This window comes from Polistes canadensis, unplaced genomic scaffold (genome assembly GCF_001313835.1).
Source record: "Polistes canadensis isolate GaletaPanama2010 unplaced genomic scaffold, ASM131383v1 scaffold_132, whole genome shotgun sequence".
Lineage (NCBI taxonomy): Eukaryota > Metazoa > Arthropoda > Insecta > Hymenoptera > Vespidae > Polistes > Polistes canadensis.
In genome coordinates, this window is record NW_014569679.1 from 396,554 (window position 1) to 410,852 (window position 14,299).

The 14,299-nt window shown below is 27.3% G+C and overlaps 3 protein-coding genes across 6 annotated transcripts; 2 read left to right on the plus strand and 1 right to left on the minus strand.

The window, feature by feature from the left end:
• The first annotated feature begins 432 nt into the window (after positions 1-432).
• Positions 433-4,882, plus strand: LOC106788279 (zinc finger protein 45-like). Of its 2 annotated transcripts, none has more exons than XM_014751418.1 (8): positions 433-584; positions 1,229-1,603; positions 1,721-2,239; positions 2,333-2,489; positions 2,569-2,787; positions 2,969-3,111; positions 3,620-4,266; positions 4,397-4,882. In XM_014751418.1, the coding sequence occupies exons 2-8, from the start codon at positions 1,361-1,363 to the stop codon at positions 4,413-4,415; spliced, it is 1,947 nt and encodes a 648-aa protein (XP_014606904.1). In that variant the 5' UTR covers positions 433-584; positions 1,229-1,360; the 3' UTR covers positions 4,416-4,882. The 2 variants fall into 2 exon arrangements, with proteins under 2 accessions (XP_014606904.1, XP_014606903.1); XM_014751417.1 differs by lacking the exon at positions 433-584 and adding an exon at positions 993-1,097.
• Positions 4,879-9,227, minus strand: LOC106788277 (Bardet-Biedl syndrome 7 protein homolog). 3 transcript variants are annotated; one of them, XM_014751413.1, is made up of 14 exons: positions 9,167-9,227; positions 8,529-8,630; positions 8,188-8,386; positions 7,801-7,969; positions 7,613-7,689; positions 7,227-7,479; positions 6,873-7,138; positions 6,616-6,805; positions 6,293-6,373; positions 6,070-6,213; positions 5,866-5,987; positions 5,656-5,765; positions 5,282-5,561; positions 4,879-5,218 (listed from the first exon to the last, which is right to left on the minus strand). In XM_014751413.1, the coding sequence occupies exons 1-14, from the start codon at positions 9,180-9,182 to the stop codon at positions 5,116-5,118; spliced, it is 2,112 nt and encodes a 703-aa protein (XP_014606899.1). In that variant the 5' UTR covers positions 9,183-9,227; the 3' UTR covers positions 4,879-5,115. The 3 variants fall into 3 exon arrangements, with proteins under 3 accessions (XP_014606899.1, XP_014606900.1, XP_014606898.1); XM_014751414.1 differs by having other exon boundaries at positions 9,076-9,175; XM_014751412.1 differs by lacking the exon at positions 9,167-9,227 and having other exon boundaries at positions 8,529-8,670.
• A 218-nt stretch (positions 9,228-9,445) lies between these two features.
• LOC106788278 lies at positions 9,446-11,917 on the plus strand. The gene is made up of 3 exons (XM_014751415.1): positions 9,446-9,622; positions 9,712-10,465; positions 10,608-11,917. Exons 1-3 carry the CDS (start codon positions 9,581-9,583, stop codon positions 11,834-11,836), a joined length of 2,025 nt encoding a protein of 674 aa, XP_014606901.1. The 5' UTR covers positions 9,446-9,580; the 3' UTR covers positions 11,837-11,917.
• Positions 11,918-14,299: the final 2,382 nt, after the last annotated feature.

Genomic DNA, 14,299 nt, shown 5'->3' on the forward strand with positions numbered 1-14,299 from the left:
TTATACGATTATGTAATAGTTGATATCGTTATATATCGATTGTATTTATCTTCAATATATCGAATATCTTGTTCGTATACTCATTTTCTATTGGTTCATTTTACGAATACCGGGAGAATCGTCTAATCAAAACGAGTTTCGTTGCTGCAATGAATACTTTTTATTATTTTAATTTCTAATAGTGAACTTTTTGTAATATAATAAATTCCTCGTTTTTAAATTTTTTAAACAAATTAGATATATATATATGTAATATAATGATTAAATAAATTTTGTTGGTTAAATAAAAATTTTTATGCGAATGAATTTTTTTACGAATGTTAATTTTTTTGGAAGAAATGTATATGTTTAAAATGATAGTAAATAACGTAAGAAAGGATGAACAATAATAATTGTTATATTTATTAGGAACGTGTATTAATAGTTATTAGACAGGTGGCGTGAAAGTGTAACATCCGTTCTAATGGCGTCAGGACACAAGCACTGTTGTCACATTTTGTTCTACAGTGTTTCAATATTTTGATTTATTTATGTTAACTAAATAGTAAAGAAAATGGGCACAACATAAATTTGGACTATAGAAGGTGAATAATAAAAGATGGAGAAAGGCAAATTTATTACTGTTATTTGTGAATCAAGTATTGAAAATTGTCGTGTGTTCACTGAGTGCAGTGACCTTGGTTTCTCTGTCATTTCTGATCTCATAAAGGCGCGCAATTTAAATCTTAATTTACTTTCAATTTGATAATATGACGTTAACTGTATGTTAAAATTTTCTTATTTTTAAAAGAAAAAAAGAACAAATTTAAACAATTTTATATTTTGCAATATAATTTTTATAATTTATAACATAAAAATGTAACAAAAATCAGCTAAATAAGTAAATGCATCTAATAATGCTAGTAATATCATTAGAAATATTCACGATTCATATTAAATATTAAAAAATGGTCATTTTAATAACATAGAAATAATTAACTTTAGTTTAATATTATTATTTTACAATGGTACAAATTATTACAATTTTAAATTGAAATTAGAAAAGACTGTATCACTTTTTTTGTCGATAACAACATAACATCAATAACCTGTTGTAGGTACAGTAATTTTTTGTATTATTTAATAGTATAAATATTACATACCTGATTTAAATAATATATAAAATGTCGATTAAAAGAGATTATTTTAATTAGTAAAATTATGTTACTAATAATTTTATTATTATCAGGTACAAATATTTACCTCGCACACACAGATGGATCAACAATAAATTTTGAAAATTATTTTTTCAAATAATAGTAGACGCGCACGCACATACATATTATATATCCATATAAATATAGATATAATATATACTACTATGGAAGTGACAACGGAAGATGCACAAGCTGTATTATTAGAAGGTATGGAAGGTGATCAGTACATCACCATACAAAGAGCAGATGGGGAATCGATGAGCAAGGGTGTACCTCTGATAACATTAAACGGAGATTTAATTTCTGACCGAATGGTAGTTGATATGATTAATGCTGGCGTTGGTACTGATTATGGTGCTGCAACGCAATATTACGAAGCTGATTTGTTGCCTCACGAATTAACAGAAGTAATAACATATTAATATTTTTGTGTATGTAATTTATATATATAAATATATATAAATGTAATTTTATTTATATATATTTTGTTTTTGTTTTTTTTTTTTTTTTTTTTATATTACTAGGAAGATCGAAAGTTAGCGGCAGCTTTAGTTGCTGTTCAATTACAACAACAACAAAAACATCAACAACTTCATGGTCAATCGCAGCATGAAGATTCAGCACTGCCAGACGTTTCACATTTAGAAACATTAGGACCTGTCAACAGTTACTCCATACAAACCGTACCCGAACCAAATCCACCCACTATTTATCCAACTTTACAATCTTTTAAGAGAATAGGACACAGCATTAAACAAGAATTTATTAATGTCAAAAGTGAATACGATGTTAATGTATCGGCCGAAAGTAGCGAAGATACAACATTGACTCCCGGACCTAAACGTTCTTTACCGCATAAAAAACGAATTCCTCGTAAATTGAAACAACAAAGTAAAAAAAATGCAACTAAAAAAGATACCGGTAAATCTAATCAAGATTCTATAAATGTCGAACAAAGAAATGAAATGCAAGTACACGTATTCGAATGCGAATTGTGTGGCTCTAGATATGGTAGCCAATTAAAATTTTTTGAACATTTGAAGGTAAACTATTCGGTTTCTTTTTTTTTATTTCAACATTTGTCCGATTATACCTGTTTAAAATATTCTATAATTAATTAATTAATTACTTTTTAGGTACATTACGAACCAGTTAAACAAGAGACTAGAATAGCTCAAGCAACAAATACTAGTATCACGATATCGGTACCGGAAACGGTACAAGGCCTAGAAAATACTGTGATAGAAGAATTTAGCGAACCAGAAGATATTATGGAAGGAATAAGAGGTGTAGGTAAGTATAATCATTTTGCGTTCTATTAATATTCTTTTTTTATTCGTTTATGAAAATATATTCTCATTATTTTTATCAGTTGAAGAAACTGCAGCCCACATTAACGATGAAACGGAATCTCCTTTATCAAATACAAACAATGAATCGATGTTGTGGGCTATTACCGATGTGACTGATCACGTACAGAGGGACCATGTAAGAACGTCTACGACTACAGAACAAAATTTACATGAAAAGGAAAAGACTGATATCCCACAGACAGCAAAGAAAAAGAAAACTTTGAAAGCACGGAAATCAAGTACGTATAATAAAAAATATATATCCATAAAAAGCATTAATAGTAGTGTGTGAAAGGATTAACAAAAGACATACATTTTCTAAATTATTATAAATGTTGGATTAGTGACTTTTGATTGAACATAGATGATATTATCAAAATATTGAATTAACTTAACGAATACAAATTTAATTAATTTTAGATGACGAATTGACATGTCCTCAATGCGATCGATCATTTCATCATAAGAATAGTCTTGTTTATCACATGAGATCGCACAGTGGTGAAAGACCACATCAATGTGAAGTTTGTGGAAAAAGTTTCTTTGCTGCTAGTGCTTTGAAGGTAAATAAAAATAATGAATATTACGATAACGCGGTGTTTAATTCTTTCGATACAGTTATATTGTTCACTGTATGGATACTTGCATCACAAATAAGATTTTACTGTATAAGCCAGTTGTAACACGGAACATAAATTTTATCGTAAAGTAGATAAAAAAAATTGAATATTACAATGTAATACATTTAAAAAATTATAAGCCAATGCTATATATCTAGTCATCAATAGAATACAGAGCGTTAAGTGATGAGTAATTATTATCATTGGTAGTATCAAAAGGGTTAATAAATTATATCATTACTAATACTATTACTATTACTACTACAGTGGTGAATCAAGTTAAGTAGAGGCCCCAAGTGGTAAATATTTTGGGATTCTTAAACTAAAGTTAGAAAAAGAAAGGTTTCAAAAATATGAAAATAAATTTTAAAACCTCGGGATCCTGCTTAATTTGCTACTGTACTATTATTAATAATAATTAATTATATCGATGTAATAATTAATCTCGTAGGTACATAAGCGTCTTCATAGTGGCGATAAGCCATATAAATGCGAAGAATGTGGTCGTCATTTTAGACAATGGGGTGATCTTAAATATCATTCGACCAGTATTCATTCAGAACAAAAACAATTTCAATGTGAATATTGCGGTAAAGATTTTGCAAGGAAATATTCTTTAATAGTTCACAGACGCATTCATACAGGGGAAAAGAATTATTGTTGTGAATACTGTAATAAAACATTTAGAGCGAGTAGTTACTTACAAAATCATCGTCGTATACACACTGGTGAAAAGCCACATCCTTGTACAGTTTGCGGAAAACCATTCAGAGTACGAAGTGATATGAATAGACATTTGAATACGCATTCTCGAGGAAGATCAGATAGATCTTTAAATAGAATAATGACGGGGAAAAATATTGAAGAGGATAACGATAAAGGTGCCCAATCTAAAATTATTCAAGATTTTATGAGAGATTTAAAACGTGAAGTAGAAGGTACTACCAGAGTTGTAGAAATTGTTCTACCAGATGATAATCCTGAAAGTATATTACCACACGCTGGCGGACAAACTTTGGAATATACAGTAACAACAACAGCGGATGGAAATTCCGACAGAGATCCTTTAGAAGCTGTTGTTCGTACGACCGATAATATGTATGTATTATTACACTTCCTTTCTCAAAATAATTTGATAAATATTCATTCAAAAATATTCTTTTATACATATATATAAATAGTTGACATTCAAAATCATTTTTTCATTTTATTTTTTTTTACATTTCAGGCAATACTTTTTTATGTAATTAATAATGACAAATAAAATAATAAGAACGTTGTATAATTTTCATCTACGTAATTGTGCGTGTAAGAAAATATATTTCAATAATTAAGATGGATGCGAATAAGAACCAAAATAATTCTTTATTTTAATCTTTTAATTGCATATTACGCGAAAATAACTTTAATTTTTTCTATAATAATATTATCTTTTTCTTCTTTTGAACTTTGTAATTTATATTTAACTGTGGAAAGTACATAGTAAGAATAAACAAAAAAAGAAAAAAAAAAAAAAAAAGAAAAAATTGTATATCGATTTAAATATACACACAATTAGAAATATATTAACATATATATACACAAATATAAACTGTATGTATATATACACATATTGTAACTAATTATGCTCTCAAGGATAATGCATATGTACATTTTTATGGTTAATTAATGATAGCTATATATAAGAAAATATATTTTTTACTTGGAGATGTTTCTAGAAATCTGTTGGTCCACTTTTTATTCACCCACACATAGACATATACATGTAAATACATATAGTGGTGTCCCAGAAGTGCACAATTTTACTTTGTAATAAACGAACTATCAAATAACATTTTTTTCTTATTTCCATTTGTAGAATATGCTTTCACAGTTTGACCAATAAATCCTGGGACACCCTGTATATATTTTATTTGAATTCTTATTATTTTCCGTAGTTCAAATATTTCACGGAGAAATAACCTTTCCGGTAAAAATTTGTAAAAGTTTAACGAAATCTTTTGATTCAAGCGAATCGTTTAATTTCTCAGCTGCCGATTTACTACTAATCCTATTTAAAAAAAAATGATAATTAATTGTATACAAAATGAATAATAATTTAATTAAATGTTACCTGCGAGCTCCTTTAGCCCGTTCCCAATCGACGTATAAATCTGTTATAACGCCATGTAATCTGTTTAAAACTTCTGTATCCTTTGCCATTTGTGATCTAATGTTTTGTTCATTTGCTATTAAATCTTGATACTGCGAACGCAAATTATCTTTTGGATTAGTCTTCAATTCAAATTCTTCAAGAGCATCTAAAATCTTAATTTTTTCAATTAATTCATGCGCAGCGTCCAATTGTGGTTTTACAAGTTCTAATACTCTTGAAATACTGCCAATTGCAACATCTAAAAATAATAAAATTAAAAAATATATAAATATATAATATATTTAATATGTCTTTATAGGACTAATTTCTATCAATCAAATAAATATTTTTACCACAAAATACTTCTAATTTAATTTTTCTTTTAGTTGCTTCTCTTGTCAATATATCTCTAAGTATAATGATGGTCGATATATTTTCTCCCAAAAATATAGCGCTTCCTTTTCTGTAATAAAATAAAAAATAAAAAAAGAAATGCTGAAATTGTTTAACTTTTTATCTATAAGAAAAAAAAAAAAAAAGAATAAAAAGAATTATTAACTAACTTATATTTACACTTCAATATTGTTTCAATAAAAGAGGATTTATATATTAAAATAGCTTCATTGTCATATAAATGAGGTCTTTCAGGAATATCGGGTAATACAAGAGAAAGCCATGCGTGCATCTGAAAAATGAATTACATTAGAATATATTTTATGCATTACGATGATAAAACATTTATATTATCATTAATAATTTTTTGATACCTCAGCAACTGTGAAATTACCACTCAATCTTAATTCGTTAAAAGGTCCTCCTGCCAATGTTTCTGCATCCTCGATGTGTTGTCTTTTATGTGATGATAAAGCATATATAGGTACTAATATTCTACGACAACATTTTGGTTGTACCTATAAAATCAAATATAAATATAATTATTTATTATTGAAAAGTAATATTTTTAGATTTTGATAAATTTAAATGTGATACCTGCGATGTAACATAAATTTGTAAAGTACCCGGTTGGCCTTCGATAGTTCTTAATCTCATTTCTAGTCGATTAGTATTAATCTACAATTTATATCAAACTATAAGTATTTAAAAATATATCTTAACCCTTTGGCTACCACAGGCTGCTTTTATGCTCTTCAGATTTCCTGTAGAAAAATGCTAGCGTATTTTGTCAATACAAACAATTGATGGTGGTCTAACGTCACTTAGCTTTTCTCGATCGTTTTTTTTTTGAAAATCCTCAGGTAGCCAAACGGTTAATAATAAATATATACATATGTATGTATGTAAAATGTATATACTTGACATCTGTATGTAGCAAGTATAAAGTTTCCTTCTTTCGGATTGCACATAGATAGACTTACTACTGCGCTATTATTTTCAACATCTAACAAAACTATCGGTGTATCCGATTGTATAAGAATATTATCTATCGATGTATCCAATTCTACCGAAAGTGAATACGATGCGTCTTCTTCATGTAAAACCATTCTAAAAATAATTTACAATTATAATTTTGTATATTTTAACAATGAAAAATGAAAGATAATCAAGTTACCTGTGTTTCACAGCCAATATTAAAGGCGCTAAAGGATCAGCCGTAAATTTAGTCGTTTCTCTTTCTTCTGCAAGTTTTTCTTCCAATTGATGTATTTCAAGTTTCAATTTTGCTATGACCGTATCACTTTGCCCAGCTTCTAATAATCCAGGTGGTTTAGTAGTTAAACCAAATATTCGACCGGAATAAGTAGTAACGAGAACTTCAGGATAACCAACAGCACCAATGATTCCACCAATAACTGTACTAATACTTTCACCAGCATTCTATACAATATTGTTTTTGTTTGATATTAAATAATTTTATGCTCCTTTATTATATGAAGACTACAACAGATAAATATGTAATATTTACATAACGGTAACGTAAAAACGGCGATGTATCCTCATCTGGAAACGTATATACTTCAATGATTCCATCCTGTCTTCCGATAAGTAAATCCACATCGTCTTGCAATTGAAATGTATCCAAAGAAGTTATTTCAGATCCCATAGAATTAATCAACCAAGTAATCCTTAACGTTTTGTTTCCTTGAAGAATTAATAAACCAACTCTACCATCGATAGTACCTAACAATACACGTTCTGTTGATTCTGTTTCTTTATCCCTAAAAAAAGAATCAACAAAGTAAATATTAATATTACGCTTAATATAATTTACGATAATTAAGATTTTTATTTAATAATCAAAAATATTCATTGAACAATTATTAATATAATTATATAGACTATTAACAGAACCTATATACAGCAAGCACAGTAGGAATACTTGGCAATCTTAAAACTGTTGGCCTCATTGTTCCATGTAAGACACGTACCTAAAATAATATAAAAATAAATTTTAGATAAATATTATTCTTTATATCAATGAGAGAGAGATTAGACATATTAATCATTTTCTCAATGATTTTTCTTTTAATAATACTAACTGCACAATCACCACAAGCGAGAATAGCATATACCATAGAATTGTCACTAGGTAAGAGTACAACATCATTTAATATTTCACCAGCCAAATACGAATCAGCGTCTTTGCAATCATGATATCTATGATAAAGATCTCGAGCACAGGCTGCTAAATCTGGACCAAGCACATATCTGTTCAATATATTACATATAAAGAATTTGTTAGTCATTTTTCATGAATACGTAGAATATATTGTAATAAAAGCATCAACTCTGTGTATGTCGACTAATATAGTATATGTTTACTACTCTTTAAATTTCTACCGTATAAACATATACATGCATTAAATTAGTGTTTTATTGTAAATGAAATAAATTATTAGAAACATGTAATTAATGATTCAACTTACAAAGCAGAAATAGGATCCAACAGACTAGTATCGAATTCTAAAAATAATTTTCCTTTTTTGGTAAAACCTTTAACAGAACTTTCATATGCAACAAAAATTTTATCTTTCGGTGTTCCATATGAACCACCAAGAATCATTTTATTAATCTTTGGTCCGGGTAGTGATTTGAATAACGCTTGTAATTCTCCTTTTTTTGTACCTGTTTTAAACAATCAATACCATCTTGTCTTATATTTCTGTATATGATCTATTATCTATAATAGATAATATCTATATCTAGTTCTGTATATCAATTATTTTGTGTATAATTTATTAAAAATAATAAGAGTTAGATGATTTACCAAATACTTGAAGTATACCATCATGATCAGCAACAGCAAACTTTTGAGTTTGTTTTGGATCTGTCAGAGGAAAAATTTTGGTTGTACCACGAGAAGTAACACCTACAGAAATATAATCAACACGTGAAAGCGTTAATGTCATTTTTTTTTCTATTCAAATGTTAATTACAATATTATAACATGATTTAGAAGAATTATGTATAATAAGTAAAAAGAATTCTATTGGGTTTATACAAGTGGATCAATTTAACCATAGCAACGATAATGTACAACAAAGCATATATAGAAAATAATTCATTAGAAAATTCTTAAAGAGTATAGATTAAATTAGTTTTATCGTCATTTAATATTTAAGAATAATTACTAAATTATTGATACAATAAATAAACAATAATATTTACTATTTGATTTGATTTACATAATATTTTAACTATCAAAACGATTATAGTACATTTATTCGTATATTAAATTGACATATGATTTATGGTAATAGATTCTAGTGAAAGATAATATATTTTATTTGATAATCCATACTATATTAACATACTTAATACTTTATTTCACAATTGATTATATCAAAATTCATCAAGTGTTTATTTCTGTGCCATATTTCATATATAGAGCTTCGTTTTCCATACCTAACTTAAAAAGCATAGAATAGTTTCAATAAGAAAAGATCGCATAGGATCCACACGCAACTGAAGTGAAATTTCTTAAGTTTCCTGTACCGTCAGCAGGTCTCGATCATTCAATATTTCCCTATTTTCTGTCGCAAATCTTGACTAATTAATATCTCTCATTTCTCCTTTATCAATCAGATAATGCATTTCTTTAAAAACTTATCATTTTTCGTGACGTTCGAAAATGAGTTCAATGTATAACATATAAAGTATAAAAAGTATAGTTATATCTTATCTTAAGTTGGAAAACATGTATCCGGGGATTCTTTTTTGCAGTGAATATTGTTCACGTCATGCCCAACGTTATTCTAGAATAAGACGTAGACTAGTTTGGGTGGAAGAAAAGAGTTAAAGAATTTATTTTCTTAAAAAATGGAATCTACATCAAAAGTCGACATTTTAGATGTGCAGTGGGTTCGTATAATGATATTCTATTTATAAATTTGATCAAAATATATATTACGAATATTTTGTTAACGTTTTACGTACATTTTATAAAACAGAATGAATTGTTGGAAAAAGCTGTTGTCTACCAACAAAATTTTTATGAATTACTTCCTGATTGGACTGTATGTGAAAAGAATGATTATAAATTAATCAAACAAAACATAGGATATGCTATATGTGGTTCTCCAATTTTCGAATCAACTTCAGATTCGAATAATATTTTATCTATTGATACTGAGAACATAACAGACGATACAGATATAAATGATCTTGTTCATTATTGTCCTAAAATGGAGAAAATCATAAATGTTATTTTACAAAAGATTTTACGATATAGTAGTGAACCTAATACCGATTTTATACATTATGGAATTATATATAACATGATTTTTCGTAATAAATTAACTCAGCAATGTGGAATAAAGGATAAAGAAGAAATAATTGCTGTACCTGTATTTAAAATAAAACACTACAATGATAATAATAAAAATGAGGTTTTTGATACTTGGTATTTAGATATTCAAGGTAGAATATACAAAAGTTGGGAAGATTATATATTGAATAATAATTTTCCAAAGTGTACAATGGTCTACCCAAAAGATGGTTATTACCAATCGAATCCTGATTTTAAAATTACTCCAGATTGTTCAACTGTATGGTTAATCGCTAAAGACTCTTATGAATGTTCGAGTCGTGCTCATGTTATATCTACAGTTAACTTGGCAGTTAATACGGTAGGCACTTCTGTTACCGCTGGCATAGGAGTTGCATCGCTCTTTACTCCTGTCGGTCCACTAGTTGCTGCGGCAGGTAAATAAGAAAATTTTCAGTGTTAATATAAATTAATTCTGAAAAACTTAATCTCTCTTTTACTGTTAAATCAAGTCATTTAAGTTATTTCTTTTTATTAATTATTAGTTTTTTTTTGGTAATCATATTTTATTACAAATAGGAATGGCAGCGATGACTGCGCAAGGTGCTTGGACAATTGGGAAATGTTCATCAGAATTATATGATAAATCAATACACGACGAATCCATCAGTCCATTTGATCAAAGCAATTTATCTGCTTGGTTAGGAATAGCTGGATGCACCGTTGGATTAATATTTAAAGGTAGTACTGTTCTTCTTCAAAAAGCTGCTGCAGAAGGCATAATAGTTAGTCGAGTAGCCACGACAGCGTACGACGTTATGATAGTAACCAATATATCCATCAATTTGATTGGCGTTGGTTATAAAAGTGTCCAAATTTATAACAAGTATAACGAATCTAAAAGAGTTGATATTCAAGATATCTTTTATTTTGGAACTCATGTATTGTTCTTTATGAATTCTGTGATAAATATTAAATTTGCTAATGATGTAATCAGAGAAACGCAAGGATTAGTATTAAAAGAGTTTGAAAGAAACCTGCGCGATAAGAATTTGCGCCAACGGTATGAGTATGCACAAAAGAAAGCTAGTACAGAATTTAATACAAATAAAATAGAAGAAAATGCTGCTATTATACAACAATTTAAATGTTATACAATAAATGACGTGATAGGAACATCAAATAATAGATTTGATACACCGTCGAGTTTTTCATTAAACTTTGTAGAAGGAAAATTAATGTTAAATGGAATAACTTTATTAGATCCGATGTCATTGATTGTTACATTAGGTACAACGTTTTTAAGAAATATCAACGAATCGAATTCACAATCAACTGAGGATACTCACACACATAGTTTAATAAAAATTCTTGAAATGTTACTAACTAATTTTTATAAGAGTAATAATTGTCAAAGTAAAACAAAACTACCTGTTGTTAAAGATTTTAAAATTATCATAAACGAATTGAAGAGAATTAGAAATTCGAAAGATATATTAATTTTTATATTTAATACAGCTGTTACTATAGTAAAGAGTAAGAATAAGATTGAGTTTTTGGTCGAAGGTTGTTGTTATATATGGAATTATGTTAAACAAAATATGAGAGAAGCAGGATATAAAATATCTACTACATCTGAGGATAGTTATGAAGATAAAAATTGTATCAATTACAATTACATGCGATGTCTTTTTGTATCAATATTAGAAGCAGTTGACTCAATGATTCAACGATTTTTTGACGCGCTTCAACAATACATAATGATGATTAATCGAAATTCATCGCAGAAACATTTGAAGATTAGATAAAAGTTATCACAAATATATTATTATTCAATTATTACATTTTTATTATATATAAAATATGTACATTTAAATATTATCAAGAAAATCAAGCAAATAAAAGTTTAGATTACAATATTTGATTTAAATTGTACCCAGTAGTTCCCATATATAAAAAAAAGTACTATACTTATAAGTATACCGGAAGTACGGTATGAAGATGAGCGACGTCATCTGCGTTTGGTTTTAAAATTCGTTTGTATGTACCGTTTCTCCTCCTCCTTTTCCTCCTCCTCCTTCTCCTTCTCCTTCTCCTTGTCGCAGATCATCAAAGGCGGAAAAAACTAAGAAAGAAATGCCTTTACTATATTCGAAAATCCCTTAAGATCATTTCATGCTAAATCAATCATCTTCTTTCTAATACTTTAAGCTTTTCCTCGCTTGCTTTTAATAAACGTTCATTTATATCAGCCTATATTTATTGATATATTTAATTTTCTCCTTTTTTCTTCTCTCCCTTGTATTTATTTAAATTTTAATTAATTATAAATCAATTCAATTTATTTCAATCTAATTTTATTTCAATTAATATTTTTTTCGTCTTGTTTTTTAAATACATTTTATCAAATATATTTATATTTTATTATTAATTATAATTATATTTTATCAAATTTTATTATATATATATATATATCTGCACACACACATACGTATAGATAGGTTTCTTTTAATTTTTTTCTTTTTTTTTTATGTGAATGAGTAACACGCCCATCGACGATTTTCTGAACGAAAAGGAAACGTCATCCCTTCGTTAAGGGATTCGTGTTTGTATGTATATACGTGTATGTGTGTGTTACTTAGAGTGTTGCTTTTTCGACGTAACTAAAAAGAAAAAACAAAAAAGGGTTGTTACCGTTAACGATTTATGATAAAACGTTCTAAAAATGTTTGTATCTTTTTTTCTTTTTCTATCCAACAAGTAAAGTAATTCTTTTTAAGGAAAGAAACAGAGAAAGAGAGGTAGTAGTGAAAAGATTTTTGGTTCTTTACTTTCTGTCTTTCTTTCTTTCCTTCTCAATGGTTTCCTCTTCCCCCCACCTACGCGTATAAATCAATTTTTCTAAAGAAACATTTTACGTGTATTTATATATATATATGTGTGTGTATGCGCGGGTATATGTGTGAGTTGATATACGAGCGTGTGATTCATTAACCGTCTCTGATGAAGCATGTGTTAATGAAGAGAAATGTCTTCTCTTTTTCTAATCCACGCGTTTGGTTATAGAATAAAATATAAAAAGGGTTATACGTTTTATTTTTGATCTACCTTTAAACGTGAAAAATGTTTGTCTGTTTTTGTTTTCGAATTAAAAAAAAAAAAACAGAAAATAAAACACAAGAAGAATAAGAAAAAGAAGAACAAGAAGAAGAAGAAGAAAAGAATAACATTTAAATAAAAATTATAATGAAATAAAAAACAATTGAATTAGTATGATTTCAATGGGATGACGATGAAGTTTTTTCTAAAACTCATGGCAAACATTTGTTTTTTTTTTTTTTTTTTTAAATTATACAAAGAATAAGACTATGATGAAATTTTGTTTAAAAATTTTATTAGACAAAGAGAGAGAGAGAGTATAAGGATACTCTAATTCTGATTATAAATCATTTTACATAATTTCAAGGACATTGATAAGATCGATAATGTGATTGCATCATTATTTTGTTAATCAAATGAGATTTAAATTAGATATTACACATCGTGTAATAAAATATTATTTAATATAACTTAATAAGAATAAATTCTTTTATGATTATATTAATGAATTTGTATGAGTATATTAATGAAAATAAAATGTGTACATAAATAGGAATCATCACCTCTCCCTTCTCTTGATTGCCTTATTTAATCGTTCGAGAATATTTTTCTATGCATATTAAAATAAAGAATAAATTTCCTGGAATTCTACGAATGATATTAACATAATCGATGTTTGTTACGTTTGTCTTTGACCTCCACCTTTTCCTCTCTCACTTTCTGTTTTTTATATTCAATCGTATGGATTATTGCCAAGCGTAAAAATAACAAAAGTAAACGCACGTATATGTTATAAAATAAATTAATTAAAATATATATTAAATGTATTAGATTTGTATTTAAGAAATTTCAATAATTTAACAACTATATTTAGAGTATACATATTATATCGATTATTTGATTGAAATTATTAACCAATAATTGATTAAGTTTATCTCAAATTTTAGATAAACCTAATTACACATATACATATATAATAATATAAATTACATCGAATTTTAATTGGAACGTAAAAATCATCAAAATCTTTGGCAAACAATTGTCGAAATTTTAAATAATAATAATAATAATAATTATTATGTTTTTACTTCTTTTTTCAAATTTTTCTTCTCCTATTTTTTCCTATTTCCATAGATTATTATGAATTATTATCATTATTATATGTATGACAA